We start from the raw sequence: 19,096 nt of genomic DNA, 5'->3' as shown, positions 1-19,096 counted from the left end.
TCCAGAGCATGGAGGTGCTACCAGGAGACAGGCCAGTACATCAGGAGACGTGGAGGAGGCCGTAGGAGGGCAACAACCCAGCAGCAGGACCGCTACCTCCGCCTTTGTGCAAGGAGGAGCAGGAGGAGCACTGCCAGAGCCCTGCAAAATGACCTCCAGCAGGCCACAAATGTGCATGTGTCTGCTCAAATGGTCAGAAACAGACTCCATGAGGGTGGTATGAGGGCCCGACGTCCACAGATGGGGGTTGTGCTTACAGGCCAACACCGTGCAGGATGTTTGGCATTTGCCAGAGATCACCAGTCATGGTGTGGGGTGGCATTTCTTTGGGGGGCCGCACAGCCCTCCATGTGCTCGCCAGAGGTAGCCTGACTGCCATTAGGTACCGAGATGAGCACCTGAGACCCCTTGTGAGACCATATGCTGGTGCGGTTGGCCCTGGGTTCCTCCTAATGCAAGACAATGCTAGACCTCATGTGGCTGGAGTGTGTCAGCAGTTCCTGCAAGAGGAAGGCATTGATGCTATGGACTGGCCCGCCCGTTCCCCAGACCTGAATCCAATTGAGCACATCTGGGAGATCATGTCTCGCTCCAGGCGTTGTAGGGAGGTCATACAGGCACGTGGAGGCCACACACACTACTGAGCCTCATTTTGACTTGTTTTAAGGACATTACATCAAAGTTGGATCAGCCTGTAGTGTGGTTTTCCACTTTAATTTTGAGTGTGACTCCAAATCCAGACCTCCATGGGTTGATAAATTTGATTTCCATTGCTAATTTTTGTGTGATTTTGTTGTCAGCACATTCAACTATGTAAAGAAAAAAGTATTTAATAAGAATATTTCATTCATTCAGATCTAGGATGTGTTATTTTAGTGTTCCCTTTATTTTTTTGAGCAGTGTATATCGATTGCAAAAAACATCTACATTTAAATGGTATTAATATTAATTTGCATTTTTTTCTGTGAATTCCCATATATTCTAAATTCATATTCCTGTTAATTCCCACGGAAAGTTTCCACCTCTGAATATTCCCCAAAATGTGCAACCTTAGTCCAGAGACTGAACATTAGAGAGTAATATACTCGGAAGCGGTGGATGATGTGCCCTTGCGATTCTCGCAATTTCATATGTATTGCGATTCGATACTGCAATTTTATTGTGATTTGATGTTCCAAATCATTTGCTCGCTATATGTCTAGCGCAGAGAGACGAGAGTGAGCATGAGACAGTGAGTTTTGATCAGTCATGGAAATAAAAGTGCTGAAAACATATGTTGGATCGCTTTTTAAAAACAAGATGGAGATGAAAAATACCATAGTTTTGGCGCACGTGCAGCCGACTAGCACCAGTTAACGCTACCTAGCAACAAAAGTATATACTGTATATATTTTCTTACAAATCGGTGCTTGAAGTCAAAGTATCAATATAATATAATACAGCTAGTTGGAACTGTATACATTTTTAACCCATATACAGTGGTGCAAAAAAGTATTTAGTCAGCCACCAATTGTGCAAGTTCCCCCACTTAAAAAGATGAAAGAGGCCTGTAATTTTCATCATAGGTACACTTCAACTATGACAGACAAAATGAGAAAAAAACCCAGAAAATCACATTTTAGGATTTTTAATGAATTTATTTGCAAATTATGGTGGAAAATAAGTATTTGGTCAATAACAAAAGTTTCTCAAAACTTTGTTATATACCCTTTGTTGGCAATGACAGAGGTCAAACGTTTTCTGTAAGTCTTCACAAGGTTTTCACACACTGTTGCTGGTATTTTGGCCCATTCCTCCATGCAGATCTCCTCTAGAGCAGTGATGTTTTGGGGCTGTTGCTGGGCAACACGGACTTTCAACTCCCTCCAAAGATTTTCTATGGTGTTGAGATCTGGGGACTGGCTAGGCCACTCCAGGACCTTGAAATGCTTCTTACGAAGCCACTCCTTCGTTGCCCGGGCGGTGTGTTTGGGATCATTGTCATGCTGAAAGACCAGCCACGTTTCATCTTCAATGCCCTTGCTGACTTTGGTCCCAGCTCTCTGCAGATCATTCACTAGGTCCCCCCGTGTGGTTCTGGGATTTTTGCTCACCGTTCTTGTGATCATTTTGACCCCAGGGGGTGAGATCTTGCGTGGAGCCCCAGATCGAGGGAGATTATCAGTGGTCTTGTATGTCTTCCATTTCCTAATAATTGCTCCCACAGTTGATTTCTTCAAACCAAGCTGCTTACCTATTGCAGATTCAGTCTTCCCAGCCTGGTGCAGGTCTACAATTTTGTTTCTGGTGTCCTTTGACAGCTCTTTGGTCTTGGCCATAGTGGAGTTTGGAGTGTGACTGTTTGAGGTTGTGGACAGGTGTCTTTTATACTGATAACAAGTTCAAACAGGTGCCATTAATACAGGTAACGAGTGGAGGACAGAGGAGCCTCTTAACCTGTTATGGCTGCAAGGGGCAGTATTGAGTAGCCTGATAAAATGTGTCCATTTCAAACGGCCTCGTACTCAATTCTTGCTCGTACAATATGCATATTATTATTACTATTGGATAGAAAACACTCTAGTTTCTAAAACCGTTTGAATTATTTCTCTGAGTGAAACAGAACTCATTCTGCAGCACTTTTCCTGACCCGGAAGTTCAAAGTCTGAAATCGATGCTCTCTTCCTCTTCCTGCCTATAAATGGGCACAAGAGCTATTAGTATACATGCACGTCATACACCTTCCTCTGGGTGTCAAGAAGGCTGTGAGAGAAGAAATTAGGTGATTATCTCGATCTGGGATGGAATAAATCCTCTTGGAATGACGTGTACCCCATTTCCGGTACTCTGAAGAACGCGATTTGGACAGTGGGGTTGCCTTTTGTTTTTTCTGACGTTATAGGCGACTATTATTTCCGGCTTTGATTTTATTTGATACATGTTACCATATCATCGTAAAGTATGTTTTTTCAATATAGTTTCATCAGATTATTGAAATTTTTTCGGGAGTTTTGCCGTGTTCCGTTCTCTTCCGTTTGTTTACATGGAGAGATCCGTGCAACCCGGCTAGCGCGCTTGCTAAATGGAGAGAGAAAGTTGCCATTCTGAATCCAAACAACGACTCATCTGGACAAAGGACACCTTGTTCAACATTCTGATGAAAGATCAGCAAAAGTAAGACCCATTTTATGATGTTGTTTCATATATCTGTCGTAGTCGCCGGCGCCCAAGTGTTTCTGGCTATTGTGCTAAGCTAATATAACGCTACATTTTGTTTTCGCTGTAAAACACTTAATAAATCGGAAATATTGTCTGGCATCACAAGATGCCTGTCTTTCATTTGCTGTACACTATGTATTTTTCAGAAATGTTTTATGATGAGTAATTAGGTATTTGACGTTGGTGTCTGTAAATATTATGGCTGCTTTCGGTGCAATTTCTGAATGTAGCTGCAATGTAAACTATGATTTATACCTGAAATATGCACATTTTTCGAAAAAAACATATGCTATACAATAAATATGTTATCAGACTGTCATCTGATGAGGTTGTTTCTTGGTTAGTGGTTATTTATATCTTTATTTGGCCGAATTTGTGATAGCTATTGATGGAGTCAAAAACTGATGGAGTAATAAAAGTGGAGTCTTTTGCTAACGTGGTTAGCTAATAGATTTACATATTTTGTCTTCCCTGTAAAACATTTTAAAAATCGGACATGTTGGCTGGATTCACGAGATGTGTACCTTTCATATGCTGTATTGGACTTGTTAATGTGTGAAAGTTAAATATTAAAAAAATATATATTTTGAATTTCGCGCCCTGCACTTTGAGCTGGCTGTTGTCATAAATGTACCGACGTCGCGCTTGCACGCCAAACAGGAAGTTACAGGTCCGTGAGAGCCAGAAATCTTGCTTGTTTGTAGGTGACCAAATACTTATTTTCCACCATAATTTGCAAATAAATTCATTAAAAATCCTACAATGTGATTTTCAGGATATTTTTTTTCTCATTCTGTCATAGTTGAATTGTACCTATGATGGAAATTACAGGCCTCTCATCTTTTTAAGTGGGAGAACTTGCACAATTGGTGGCTGACTAAATACTGTTTTGCCCCACTGTACCTACATTATGGTCATATAGCAGATGTTTATTTAAAACAATCCACAGTTGACACATGTTCAGTATGTGGTCCATGTTGGAATCAAATCAACCCCAAGTTACATTCAATTGCCCAACACACGGAACTTTGAAGATACAAAGACTCTTCACTCTACAGCAGCCATTTTAAATCTCAATGAAGTTACAGTTCATTTTTTTTTTTACAGATTTTGTGAAACTAATCACGATTTATCCCAGATCTGGTTTTACTTTTAACTCAGTAAATGTTCTGTGACACACTATTACTGGACCTTTAACCCACCGTTTGAGGCTTAATTGATCATGTCTGTGTTGTGAAGAAAGGTGATTTATAACGTGTTAGCCATTATCCGAGTCTCTATAATTAGCTGTATCTGCATTCACCGCTAGGCCTTTGATTGCACCTTTTGTGATATAGCAATAAATTATCCCTTCTCATCCCTGAGCCTTAATAAACAATGTGGATGAATGTCTGGCGGGCCAATTTGAAGGCATTCATTTTCATTAGAGACGTCAAGCGGCTCCTGGAATAACACCTGCGGCTAAAGAGAAAGGTTGGGGGGGGGGGAGGGGGGGGGGCTGGCTGTGTGTGTCCAATTGGTGCTGTTGGTGTGCCAATGTCTCATATTCATAGCTTGTCTATTTTACAACTAAATTGCCTTTACCGGAAGATTGCCATATACACTTGCACTCAATTTTATAAAGGGACGATAGTGTAAGTAGGTTTGAGGCAACAATCCATGTTAAAGTGATTTTTCCCCCTCGTCATTTCTCCCGTCAATACTCTATATTACGGAACGAAATTTGGCACACCGGTTGAGAACTCAATTCCCTAAATGGTCAGCAGATGATGGCGCGATCCGCTTGCTAGTTATCTTCTTGGAAGGATGGGTAGAAATGGTGCATTGTCCCGTAGGGATTTTTTAGGAAGACATTTAAGAAATAAATTCCACTAAGTTGTCTACAGTGAAACTTGAATGTCAGAGGTGCTTTCGGAAAGTATTCACATCTCTTTACTTTTTTACATTTTGTTGTTTTACAGCCTGAATTTAAAATCGATTACATTTAGATTGTGTGTCACTGATCTACACACAAACCCCCATGATGTCAAAGTGGAATTTTGTTTGTAGAAAATACTCTAAATTGAAATGTCTTGAGGCAATATTTATTCAACCCCTTTGTTATGGCAAGCCTAAATAAGTCCAGGACTACAAATTTGCTTAACAAATCACACAATAAGCTGCGTGGACTCATTCTGTGTTCAATAATAGTGGTTAACATGACTTTCGAATGATTACCCCATCTAAGTACCCCACACATACAATTATCTGCAAGGTCTCTCAAATGAGTAGTGCATTTCAATCACAGATTCAACCACAAAGACCAGGAAGGTTTTTCAATGCCTCGCAATGAAGTGAACCGATTGGTACAGGCGTCCTTCCTAACTCAGTTGCCGGAGAGGAAGGAAACTCCTCAGGGATTTTAAAACAGTTACAGAGTTTAATGGTTGTGATATGAGAAAACTGAGGCTAGCTAGCTAACTCAGCAAAAAAAGAAACGTCCTCTCACTGTCAACTGCGTTTATTTTCAGCAAACTTAACATGTGTAAATATTTGTATGAACATACAACAACTGAGACATAAACTGAACAAGTTCCACAGACATGTGACTAACAGAAATTGAATAATGTGTCCCTTTTATTTATATATTTATTTCACCTTTATATAACCAGGTAGGCCAGTTGAGAACACGTTCTCATTTACAACTGCAACCTGTCCAAGATGTGACACAAACAACAACACAGAGTTACACATGGAATAAACAAACATACAGTCAATAACACAGTAGAAAAAAATATATACAGTGTGTGCAAATGAGGTAAGATTAGGGAGGTAAGAGTTATACCTGAACAAAGGGGGGTCAAAATCAAAAGTAACAGTCAGTATCTGGTGTGGCCACCACACTACACAACACACACGTCACTACAGACAACCTGGTTCGAATCCAGACTGTATCACAACCGGCCGTGATTGGGAGTCCAATAGGGCGGAGCAGAATTGGCCGGTGTACGCCGTCATTGTAAATAAGAATTTGTTCTTAACTGACTTGCCTAGTTAAAGGTTAAATTAAAAACAAATATATTCTTGCGAACCCAACCATGTGAAAATAAATTATGTAATTAACCGCCAATGTTTACTGTTTTAATTGGGGCTATGGCAATTAATTGTAACAGTATTTCTGATTGTATTCTCAACTCACCATCATATACTTTTAATGTGGGGCTATGACAGTCAATTGCAAATTAGTCTGACTTAATTAATGTTTTCTCACTAATGAGATGGGTGTGCATGATGCATGTCGCATTGGAGCATCTCAAAGTCAGGGGGCGTGGTCGTCAGTGCGCACCTCATCTTTCTTGTCTGATCCAACCTGGATCTAAATTTGTTTTCAACGCAAATGAGAGCACTGAATCAGCGTACCATGAGTTTTAATGCTCGGATGGAGACGGCACAGTATTCCCTTTGAGTCAGGAACCAAAACTTCTCTCTAGTGACCCGTGAATGAGTTGTCTTCAGCATTCGGTCACGTGACAGCTCGATCAGCTGTTCGATTTCACTTACCGGCATGTCAACTGAGCCAGGATCACAGTCAAATAGATTTTGCTGATTCGGTCACTCATCTGTAGAATGTTTTTGTATTTCCCCTGCATGCCTGCGTTCAGTTTCCCAAATATGTCTGTTGCACAGAAAGTCAATATAGCCTGTTTTTTTTTTACTTCTATTGCAAATGACAACAGTTCCTTTCTCAATTCGAAAAATCTTTCTAACGCTCCCCCTCAAGGCTCGTTGTGATTTTTTTATTTTTTTGTCAGGCTCTTATGCCATAAGTCCAAATAACATTTTTTTTTTTACATTTTACATTTTTTTGTCATTTAGCAGACACTCTTATCCAGAGCGACTTACAGTAGAGTGCATACATTTTATTACATTTTTTTTTACATTTCATTACATTTTTACATACTGAGACAAGGATATCCCTACCGGCCAAACCCTCCCTAACCCGGACGACGCTATGCCAATTGTGCGTCGCCCCACGGACCTCCCGGTTGCGGCCGGCTGCGACAGAGCCTGGGCGCGAACCCAGCCCAGCCTGGACGCGAACCCAGAGACTCTGGTGGCGCAGCTAGCACTGCGATGCAGTGCCCTAGACCACTGCGTCACCCGGGAGATGCAACAATGTAGTTTACAATCAAAATTACCTGCTGCATATCTCCACGCTCAGCACGTTTGCCGCCAGTTGCTCTTGGTGTATCCATTGTACCTCAGTGGTTGTATCATACAATACATCCATAAGGCAGAGGGAGACACATTCATAACCTGGAGTGCAGAGGCCTGCCCACCGTCCCGTGATAGATGGAGCCCCATCTGTGCAAAAGCCTGACATTTGAGCCCATGGAATCTGTTTTTCGTCAATATAGCCACGCAGTACACTGAACATCCCCTGTGCCGTTTCATGCTCGGGGATCGTGAGACAGAACAATATGTCCTCATGAATAGCATCACCCCACATGTAGCGAACATAAGTCAATGCATCTCGGCCCTCACAGCTAACGGCCATTTGGAGAGCATGAGGTGGGGAGTTTTTGAGTCGCTCAGTCAGTTTCCTCATGATTTTCTAGCTATAGCATCAAGCCTTAGTTTCTTAGTCTTAGTTTCACAGTGTTAACGGACAAAGGTATTGATGTGAGTTTCTGTGCCTCTGCCTCCCCACACGTTGTTTTCACCGGCCAATAATATCAAAGTCTCTGCAATAGTGTGTGGTTTCATAGCGTAGCGGCCTTTGCCGTTCACCATGGGAATGATTCAAGTTCAACGGTCAAGTGCAGGCTTTTCCCACGATCAAAGATCTGTGCCATTTTGAAAATCGACCACTTTAGGCTGCCATTGATAGCCATGTTGTTTGATGCCATTTCAAATAGTTCTAATACAGAGTAGTAATGTTTGGTGGCAGGACTTGTTACTATCAGACCTTCTAGAAAAAGCGCCCCCTGGAAATGATTACAAAACACTGTTTTAAGTGAAATATTAGCTTTTGTCTGAAGGCAAAAAGACAGGAAATTCAAAGCTAATTTGACCTTAATTTGTCACTAACAAGGCTTTTCCGCATTAAAAGCTTGACTACTGCTAGAGTACTGTAGCTGTATTGATCTACTGTACTTCAACAACAGATGTACTCACATTGGATGGGTTGATTAGGATTCAATACATACTAATACATACTCTTAGAGTAGGTTCCCCCCATTAATGTACTTAGTAATGTACACATGTTTTTTTCATGTAAGACACACATGCAATCGATATAGATCAGGGCCTCATGAATTCATTTCAAATGACTGATTTTCGTTTTTAATGAACTGTAACTCAGTCAAATCTTTTGAAATTGTTTCGTGTCGCGTTTATATTTTTTGTTGAGTATATAGTTGAGATTGTTACACGCGGATGTTTCAGTTCCAATGTCTTTCTCCAGATCCGTTTCAATGAACAATGCACTTGGCAAACATAAGTAAGCTCTAAAATGAAATATGTATTTTAAAGTGTTTTTCTGTGTTCCCTGTGTTTGTCAGTACTGTGACATGGAACAGCCTGGCCATCCCCGACACCCACTGTTCGCCAGACGGGGAGGGCTACCTGTGTCCTTTGGGCTTCAAGTGTGTGGACTTGGAAGAACTGGGGCTCAGCAGACAGGAGCTGGGCTACAGCGGCTTCAACGAGCTCGGTACATACACACACACACACACACACACACACACACACACACACACACACACACACACACACACACACACACACACACACACACACACACACACACAGACATGCACACGGGTGTACCCCCACACACACGTAGCATTTTTTTTTTAGCTTTGTACGTTCAGCTTAGTAACCGCTGTCTGAATAACCAGCTTTGAGTTGTGTTTGTACAACTACCAATTTAGATTAGAAGATGCCAAGGCTGGTATCTGTGTGTTGGAGCAGTGCTACAGCGGCTTTATCAACCTAATATACAGATTACACCTCTGCTCGAACACCTCTGTTGGTTTACATCCCTGCATAAATGAATCAGACCAAATATTTTTCAGGATTATCATGGTTTCTTTCCCAAAAAGGTGGGTCGGTACCATATAAATAAAATAGGGATTCTATTTCTTAGCCTTTCTATGGACAGTACTGCAGTGGATTGTAGCTGGTCTTTCCTGGGTTATTTTCTCAGAAGCAGGAAAAGCTACAAAATAAAAAATGCTTCTGCATCAGCCTTGGTCTAGGGTTCATTCATTCTTATCACCTGAGCGGAGCCCAGACCCAGTGTCGGATACTCTGAGCAGTGGCTCTAATCTCTAAATAGCTGAAGGATAGAAAGAGAGATAGGGATGGAGAGATGGATACAGAGATAGTAGAAGGAGAGAGAGAGCTTAACAGACCTTGACAGACTGGGCATGCAGGGAAGGCCTGGATTCTGTTAAGACTTTTCTCTCTTTCCCTCTCTCTATTTCTCCCTCTCTCAATCCCTCTCTTGATTAGTAGCATTTTTTGGAGGACGAAGTGCATCCCTGTCTACCAGTGTGTTTACTTCACGCATTGTAGTGACCACAAACACACTGCTCTTCGGGTAGTTGAAGCGATTCCCCTCTTTCCCACTCTTCCCCTCTCTTTCTCTCTTTCTGTTTATGTATTACTGACCTTGTTTATCGTTTATGAAATGATACCATGTTATTCAATCATGTTGCATAGCCTTGTTATTATGGCACTTAAATAGCCTACATACAGTGCATTCGGAAAGTATTCAGACCCCTTGACTTTTTCCACATTTTGTTAAATTACAGCCTTATTCTAAAATGGATTAAATTGTGTTTTACCCCTCATCAATCTACACATAATATCCCATGATGACAAAGCAAAAACAAGTTTTTAGAAATTTGTGCAAGTGTATTAAAACTATAACAACTGAAATATGACATTTACATAAGTATTCATACCCTTTACTCAGTACTTTGTTGAAGCACCTTTGGCAGCGATTACAGCCTCGAGTCTTCTTGGGTATGACTGTACAAGCTTGGCACACCTGTATTTGGGGAGTTTCTTCCATTCTCTGCAGATCCTCTCCAGCTCTGTCAGGTTGGATGGGGAGTGTCGCTGCCCAGCTATTTTCAGATCTCTCCAGAGATGTTCGATTGGGTTCAAGTCCGGGCTCTGGCTGCGCTACTCAAGGACATTCAGAGACTTGTTCCGAAGCCACCCCTGCCCTGCCTTGGCTTGGCTTGGCTATGTGCTTAGGGTCATTGTCCTGTTGGAAAGTGAGCCTTCTTCCCAGTCTGAGGTCCTGAGCTCTCTGGAGCAGGTTTTCATCAAGGATGTTCCGTTCATCTTTCCCTCGATCCTGACTAGTCTCACAGTCCCTGCCACTGAAACACAACCCCACAGCATGATGCTGCCACCACCATGCTTCACAGTAGGGATGGTGCCAGGTTTCCTCCAGACGTGACACTTGGCATTCAGGCCAAAGAGTTCAATTTTGGTTTTATCAGACCAGAGAATCTTGTTTCTCGTGGTCTGAGAGTCTTTCGGTGCCTTTTGTCAAAATACAAGTGGGCCGTCATGTGCCTTTTACTGAGGAGTGGCTTCCGTCTGGCCACTCTACCATAAAGGCCTGATTGGTGGAGTGCGGCAGAAATGGCTGTCCTTGAAGTTTCGCTCATCTCCACAGAGGAACTCTGCAGCTCTATCAGAGTGACCATCGAGTTCTTGGTCACCTCCCTGACCAAGGAACTTCTCCCCGATTGTTCAGTTTGGACGGTCGGCCAGCTCTAGGAAGAGTCTTGGTGGTTCCAAACTTCTTCCATTTAAGAATGATGGAGGCCACTGTATTCGTGGACATTTAATGCTGCAGAAATGCTTTGGTACCCTTCCCCAGATCTGTGCCTCAACACAATCCTGTCCCGGTGCTCTTCGGACAATTCCTTCAACATCATGGCTTAGTTTTTGCTCTGAAATGCACTGTCAACTGTGGGATCTTTATTTTGACATGTTTGTGCCATTCCAAATCATATCCAATCAATTGAATTTACCACAGGTCGACTCCAATCAATTTGTAGAAACATCTCAAAGATTATCAATGGAAACAGGATGCACCTGAGCTCAATTTCAATTCTCATTCTTTTGTAAATAACGTATTTCTGTTTTTATTTTTTTTTGTAAATGTGCAAAAAAATCTAAAAACCTGTTTTTAGCTTTGTCATTATGGGATATTGTGTGTAGATATTGAGGACATTTGTTTTATTTAATGCATTTTAGAATAAGGCTGTAACGCAACAACGTGTGGAGAAAGGGAAGGCGTGTGAATACTTTACGAATGCACTGTATTTGTCTGACACCGATGCATGGAGATAATTATGGGTGCGACGGAAGTCTTTGTGCAGTGGGGATGTTTTGATTCACCGAAAATGTAAATGAAAGTTTCTTATTGGACTATTCCCTCCCTGTTTTAGTCTGTTTTCTTTAATTGGTGCCCAATGAACATGACCAAGTTTCTTAGACACCGGTTATTACTCCCAATGCTTTCATTACTGTGTTTGAGAAACAATTTTAACCAGCCCAGAAGATGTTGACAAGGATCCAAAGAGACCACACACACTTTTGAATTTGTGAATTTAATAACGTTATTTTCCCATGGGAATTAGGCGTGGAGTTTGCCGTTAGCGAACAATGTATTTCACATTTAACAGCAACACGAGTACAAATGATAGACAACAAATACAGACGGAGAGAGTGTGTGTGTTTATGTTTGTGTGTGTGATCACTCCCAGTGTGCAGAGGTCCTCTGGCCTTCTACCTCCAAGTCCTTGTCTTGACTGCATCAAGACAGTTTGAGATTACAGTTTTAACTGAAGCTACCCTTAACTGTAGTGACATAATGTACTTTTTTTGTTGTTGGTGTGTGTGAGTGACATGGTGATTTGTTTCCCGGTACAGTGGCAGCACCCTACAGTAAGCCACACGAGACAAGGGATGCAAGGAGGTTTCATAGTAACATTTGAAAAATGTACGGCCCATTGGACATCATGCAATGGACATTCCATTAGATCAGAAGGAAACTATAGACCAGAAAGTGACACTGACAATATACATGTTTTCATTATTACTGTACATGCTTACATGTCTTATGCGGGCGATTCCCTGATCCACCTCTACGCAGACGACACCATTCTGTATACTTCCGGCCCTTCCTTGGACACTGTGCTATCTAACCTCCAAACGAGCTTCAATGCCATACAACACTCCTTCCGTGGCCTCCAACTGCTCTTAAACGCTAGTAAAACCAAATGCATGCTTTTCAACCGTTCGCTGCCTGCACCCGCACGCCCGACTAGCATCACCACCCTGGACGGTTCCGACCTAGAATATGTGGACATCTATAAGTACCTAGGTGTCTGGCTAGACTGCAACCTCTCCTCTCCTTCCAGACTCATATCAAACATCTCCAATCCAAAATCAAATCTAGAGTCGGCTTTCTATTCCGCAACAAAGCCTCCTTCACTCACGCCGCCAAACTTACCCTAGTAAAACTGACTATCCTACCGATCCTCGACTTCGGCGATGTCATCTACAAAATAGCTTCCAATACTCTACTCAGCAAACTGGATGCAGTTTATCACAGTGCCATCCGTTTTGTTACTAAAGCACCTTATACGACCCACCACTGCGACCTGTATGCCCTAGTCGGCTGGCCATCGCTACATGTTCGTCGTCAGACCCACTGGATCCAGGTCATCTACAAGGCTATGCTAGGTAAAGTGCCGCCTTATCTCAGTTCACTGGTCACGATGGCTACACCCACCCGTAGCACGCGCTCCAGCAGGCGTATCTCACTGATCATCCCTAAAGCCAAAACCTCATTTGGACGCCTTTCCTTCCAGTTCTCTGCTGCCTGCGACTGGAACGAATTGCAAAAATCTCTGAAGTTGGAGACTTTTATCTCCCTCAACAACTTTAAAAATCTGCTATCCGAGCAGCTAACCGATCGCTGCAGCTGTACATAGTCCATCTGTAAACTACCCACCCAATTTACCTACCTCACCCCCCATACTGCTTTTATTTATTTACTTTTCTGCTCTTTTGCACACCAGTATCTCTTCTTGCACATGATCATCTGATGATTTATCACTCCAGTGTTAATCTGTTAAATTGTAATTATTCGATTTATTGCCTACCTCATGCCTTTTGCACACATTGTATATAGATTCTCTTTTTTTTCTACCATGTTATTGACTTGTTTATTGTTTACTCCATGTGTAACTCTGTGTTGTTGTCTGTTCACACTGCTATGCTTTATCTTGGCCAGGTCGCAGTTGCAAATGAGAACTTGTTCTCAACTAGCCTACCTGGTTAAATAAAGGTGAAAAAAACCAAAACAAAAAAACATGTCAACATAAACAGACCAAATGTAAAGGAATATGCCCAATATCTAATTCAGTGATTGCATTTGGTAATGTTCATTAAACAAGGCCACAGTATCTACTGTGAAATGCTCTGATTTGCTACAACTAAGCGCTGGAAATGAGTGTAAGATAAGGTTGGATGGTGGAATGTATCTGTCGATGTTTCAATTGTATGTCCCTATGTAATTAAACAGTTACAAAAAACAACCTTCAAGCTTCTCTATTGGGAAGTCATGTATAAGTATCTGTTTTATGGCTCCTTGTAAGCTCCAAGGAATCTCTTTCATACAAATAACAAGGGAATCTCAAGGTATTGTGTTTGGGGTGAAAGGGAGGATCTGAAGGATACTTTTTAATTGGTTACACAGACGCCTTTGTATATACAGAAATAGTTGATTTAAACGTGCGTTGTAGTATACATGTAGCTCAACATGGGACCACCTAACTTTCTGTCTCTCTCACTCTCTGGTCTCTGAGCCTATCTCCTTCTCTCTCGCTCTTTCTTTCTCACTCCCTCTCAATTAAATACATTTTAATCGAAAAATGACTCTATTATGCATTACAGAATTACTCTTATTGCCAAAACAACTCAAGAGGGTCGTAAGAGTCTGAATCTTTCTTCAGAATTTTGCAAGCAATTTAACAACTACAAATTGATTCAACTATTTGATCTCACTCTCTACCTCTCTCCAGGTACGAGTATCTTCACCGTGTACGAGGCAGCCTCTCAGGAGGGCTGGGTGTTCCTTATGTACAGAGCCATCGACAGTTTCCCTCGCTGGCGCTCCTACTTCTACTTCATCACGCTCATCTTCTTCCTGGCCTGGCTTGTCAAGGTACAGGAGACAGATTTACCTGGCTTGCTACGATCCAGTCCCTTTTGACTGGGCAGATATACAGTTCTACTCCCTGTCATCCTATGGACGTACTCAGTTTGTCTGGTAAAAGAGAATGGACCCGTAGCAGGCCAGATAAAAGTGTCACTCGTATCTTGTGTGAGGAGACTCTTCTCCTGTGTGGTCCTGTTTGGAACAGTTGGTAAGAGCATGGCGTTAGCAACGCCAAGGTCACGGGTTCCATTTCTCGCTGGACCACCTACAAAAACATATGCACTCACCGTTATTGGACACTTTGTATACAAGTGTCTGGTAAATTGCATATACAGGTCAACGGATTTGGACAGTGACACATTTTTGGTTGTTTTGGCTCTGCACTCCAGCACTTTGGATTTAAAACGATTCAATGTCTCTGAGGTTGAAGTCATTTGAGGGTATTTTCATCCATATGGGGTGAACAGTTTAAAAATCACAACACTTTTGTACATAAATCCCCCCATTTTAAGTAACCAAAAGTATTTGGACAAATGCACTTATGTGTATTAAAAGTCCCCTATTCCTAGCACACAATGACTACATCAAGTTTGTGACTACAATCTTGTCAATGTTTTGTTTGTGTTTCAGATTATTTTGTGCTCAATAGAAATGAATGGCAGATCATGTCTTTTTGGATTCACTTTTTTATTGTAAATAAGAATATAATATTTGTCTACAATGGTTATGGATAATCATGAATGCATCGCGAATAATGATGAATGAGGCACACATATCATACCCCCAAGACATTCTAACCTCTCACCATTACCAATAACGGGAGGTTAGCATTTTCTATCATACCCCCAAGACATGCTAACCTCTCATCATTACAATAACAGGGGAGGTTAGCATTTTATATCATACCCCTAAGACATGCTAACCTCTCATCTCTACAATAACAGGGGAGGTTAGCATTTTCTATCATAGCCCCAAGACATTCTAACCTCTCACCATTACAATAACAGGGGAGGTTAGCATTTTCTATCATAGCCCCAAGACATGCTAACCTCTCATCATTACAATAACAGGGGAGGTTAGCATTTTCTATCATAGCCCCAATACATTCTAACCTCTCATCATTACAATAACAGGGGAGGTTAGCATTTTCTATCATAGCCCCAAGACATGCCAACCTCTCATCATTACAATAACTTGGGAGGTTAGCATTTTCTATCATAGCCCCAAGACATGCTAACCTCTCATCATTACAATAACAGGGGAGGTTAGCATTTTCTGTCATAGCCCCAAGACATTCTAACCTCTCATCATTACAATAACAGGGGAGGTTAGCATTTTCTATCATAGCCCCAAGACATGCTAACCTCTCACCATTACAATAACATGGGAGGTTAGCATTTTCTATCATAGCCCCAAGACATGCTAACCTCTCACCATTACAATAACAGGGTAGGTTAGCATTTTACATCATAGCCCCAAGACATGCTAACCTCTCATCATTACAATAACAGGGGAGGTTAGCATTTTATATCATAGCCCCAAGACATGCTAACCTCTCATCATTACAATAACAGGGGAGGTTAGCATTTTCTGGGGGGAATGATATTTATGTCTGTAACTTTCACCTCATAGTCATTGTATCATTTCAGATCCAAAGTGCCAAAGTACAGAGCCAAAAACAACAAAAATGTGTCACTGTCCAAATACTTTTGGACCTCACTGTATGTATTTCATGTATTATTCTCTACATCTTTCTGAACTTGATCTCTTTTGTCAGGTGTGTGGTACAGTAGATTCCTCCGGTCTAGACAAAGACATTCACACCTGTGTCGTTTACCCACTTCCATTCCCTCAAGAGTTAGATGGAGATGTAGTTATTAGACAAGGGAACTGTCAAGGAGAAACAGGTCATAGTGATACATCAAGGTTCTGTTTCATTCTATGAGACAGGTAAAGTAGAGCTACTCTACCTGCCTAGTTAGATGTCACCTATTGCTCCTCTTTGGTGAGAATAGCAGTGTACTTTCTAATTGGACTAATGACTAAGAGCGAGACCAGCTCAGAGACCTGAAGAAACGGTCTAGTTTTCGTTCGTTAGGATCTTCTCTCTCATCTCTTCCCCTCTTCATTGTTTGCTCGCTGTCTCTATATCACTCTTTCTCTCTCACTGTCTCCATCACCTTTTCTCTTTCTATTTATCTCTCTCCCTTTATCCCCCTGTGTATCTCCTCATTTCTTTCCATCTCCCCCCCTCCTCTCTCTCTGTCTCCGTTTCTCTTTCTCTCTCTCAGAATGTTTTCATTGCGGTCATCATTGAAACGTTTGCTGAGATCAGAGTTCAGTTCCAGCAGATGTGGGGGTCCCGAAGCAGCACCACCTCTACTGCTACCACACAGGTACTGTTACACACACACACACACACACCAAACAGAGCCACATTAGTATTTATTTATAAAGCCATAACACTTTTGTCAAATTATCAAATAACATCACAGGTAGGTGACTACCGGTTGTTCAGAGTAAAACTTGCTGGGTTGAGCCAGGGCAGAAACATTGCTATGGCAGGTTTGATGAAATCTGCTCCTCCAGTCTCAATGTAACTGGTTCATCCGCCCACTCTTCAATGGTATCCCAGCTGCCTGAACAATATCATGGCGAGGAGAGAGGACATTTTCCATTTCCCTTTCTCTCCTGGCATATTGAAATAAGGGCATCGCAATCAGATTTTATTCGGCAAATGCACTGTCCTACCCTCTGGGGTTCAGTGCACATGCCCACTGTTTGAAAATGCATATTTAATGTGAAAATGGCCTTTCTCTCGTCCATACTATTGGCATGGCTCTCAAATATAATGATGATTAGTTATGCAAATGAACAGGTTTGGGGCGGAATGTCAGACGTCATATGGAGCGATGGTTAGAGGACGGGAAAGGGCAGGAATGGCATAATAACACACACGCATGCAAACACACATACATATACACGCACACACACTTTCACAATTAATTTGCTGCTTTGTAGAGATTTCTACTTTCGTTAACTTTTAACATTGCTTTGGGAAAGGGACTGTATTTTATTTATAATATGTGGTGCATGGAAAAAATCGTCCCTTTCTGAAATTAAAATGCATGACCCTCCCTTAACACTTGAACCACTTAAGCAGTATTTTTTTTTTTACGCCGCCATTTTTGTTACGTCATTCCCCCTCCGTCCTTGACTTTGGCTAAATACGTCTATATAACACGCTGTAGGTGTGAACTGGAGTTCTGTCAGAACCTTTAGGAGGGCATGCCATTTTTTTTTCACCCATTGCCCCTCCTCCTCCCAACAGCAGGGCCTGCGTTGCTCCTTCTTCCCGACAGCTGAAAGTGCAGAGCCCAGCTGATAATCATCCAGATAATTGCCTCGAAACTCAACCTAAACTATACCGAATCTAATTTCACACATATAACAGATGAAATAAATGAAGTAAAGTATTATGGGGTGAGAACGGGTGAGTTGATGAGCGAGGGGAAGCGAACGATGCATAATTATGGAATCACCAATTGTGAAGTAAGAACAGAGAGGGCCATACTATTGTATTCATCCATTCTAATCCTAATCTTTAAATGGTATGTACCCTATATCAGTCCACCGAATAAAAAGGAAGTCTTATCTGTCTACTCTGGCCTACTTGGAGTAGGCTACACAATGAGGGTGTGCAAGGGGAGTAATGTCTCCATGGACAAGTTATACACCTCACTGTCTTTGCGAACAAGTTTCTTGCAAAGAAACAAGTCTATGAACAATGTGAGATGGGAGATCGCTCCCTCTGTGCTAAAATAAGGCACCTGCACAGCCGCTGTACTCCACAACAGTGCCGAAGAATGACAAGGCAATGGGAGCACGATAAAGGGAACACAATTAAGAGAAAAGCAGAGACTAATTTGCACTACAACCAAACAAAGTTACGTCTAAGTGTGTCGCGAAAGTGACGAAAACAGCTAAATGAAATCCAACTGATGCCATTGTGTGAAGATGCACACAATATAAGCACAAGATGACAATCATTTACTATTTGACTGCCGTCGTATCGACACTTATATTCATTATTGCTTTTTTGCCGTGGCACTCCACTAATAAAATTGATTGTCCACTTGAATTTTAGCTTTTTTTACATATAGGCTACAGTAACATAAACGAATGAAAATCATATTGTGTCATTTGAAATAAAATGCAAATCGTATTCTAATGTTCATTGACACAACCAAATGATTATTTCTGTGGTAGCATATATGAATTACACCGTTAGAACGTTGCAGTCAGGATGACATCAAGGCCCAGCGGTTTTAGTTTTAAGATTATTTTTTTTTTCACACGACCCTCCCTAAACGCTTGGAGAAAAAACACGGGACCCTCTCTCTACCAGAGTAATGATAAAAACATAAAGTAGATAGCAGGGAACATGCCTACAGTTTGATCTCACTCCTAGGACAGACCTTGTCACTCCCAGGACAGACCTAGGATTGACAATGCCTTTTCACCTCGAGGCGTTCTGATTATGATAGCGCACAGGGCTGTGGGCCTGAAGGTTATTTGTTCGCTGACCACTGTGGACCAGCTTACTCTCGGATCTTGCCATCAATCTGATTTCAACCCTGAACTGGTTTTACACAA

General features: G+C 41.7%; 1 protein-coding gene across 10 annotated transcripts in view; it reads left to right on the top strand.

The window, feature by feature from the left end:
- Nucleotides 1–19,096, top strand: part of nalcn (sodium leak channel, non-selective) — a 272,502-nt gene that overhangs the window by 57,612 nt on the left and 195,794 nt on the right. For all 10 annotated transcript variants that reach the window (XM_055870947.1, XM_055870944.1, XM_055870942.1 and 7 more), the window contains 3 exons: nt 8,742–8,893; nt 14,304–14,446; nt 16,732–16,836. In XM_055870947.1, the coding sequence (XP_055726922.1) occupies nt 8,742–8,893; nt 14,304–14,446; nt 16,732–16,836 (400 nt within the window). The remainder of the gene's footprint in view (nt 1–8,741; nt 8,894–14,303; nt 14,447–16,731; nt 16,837–19,096) is intronic.

This window comes from Salvelinus fontinalis, chromosome 19, assembly GCF_029448725.1.
Source record: "Salvelinus fontinalis isolate EN_2023a chromosome 19, ASM2944872v1, whole genome shotgun sequence".
Classification (NCBI taxonomy): domain Eukaryota; kingdom Metazoa; phylum Chordata; class Actinopteri; order Salmoniformes; family Salmonidae; genus Salvelinus; species Salvelinus fontinalis.
This window is presented reverse-complemented; position numbering and strand designations above follow the sequence as displayed.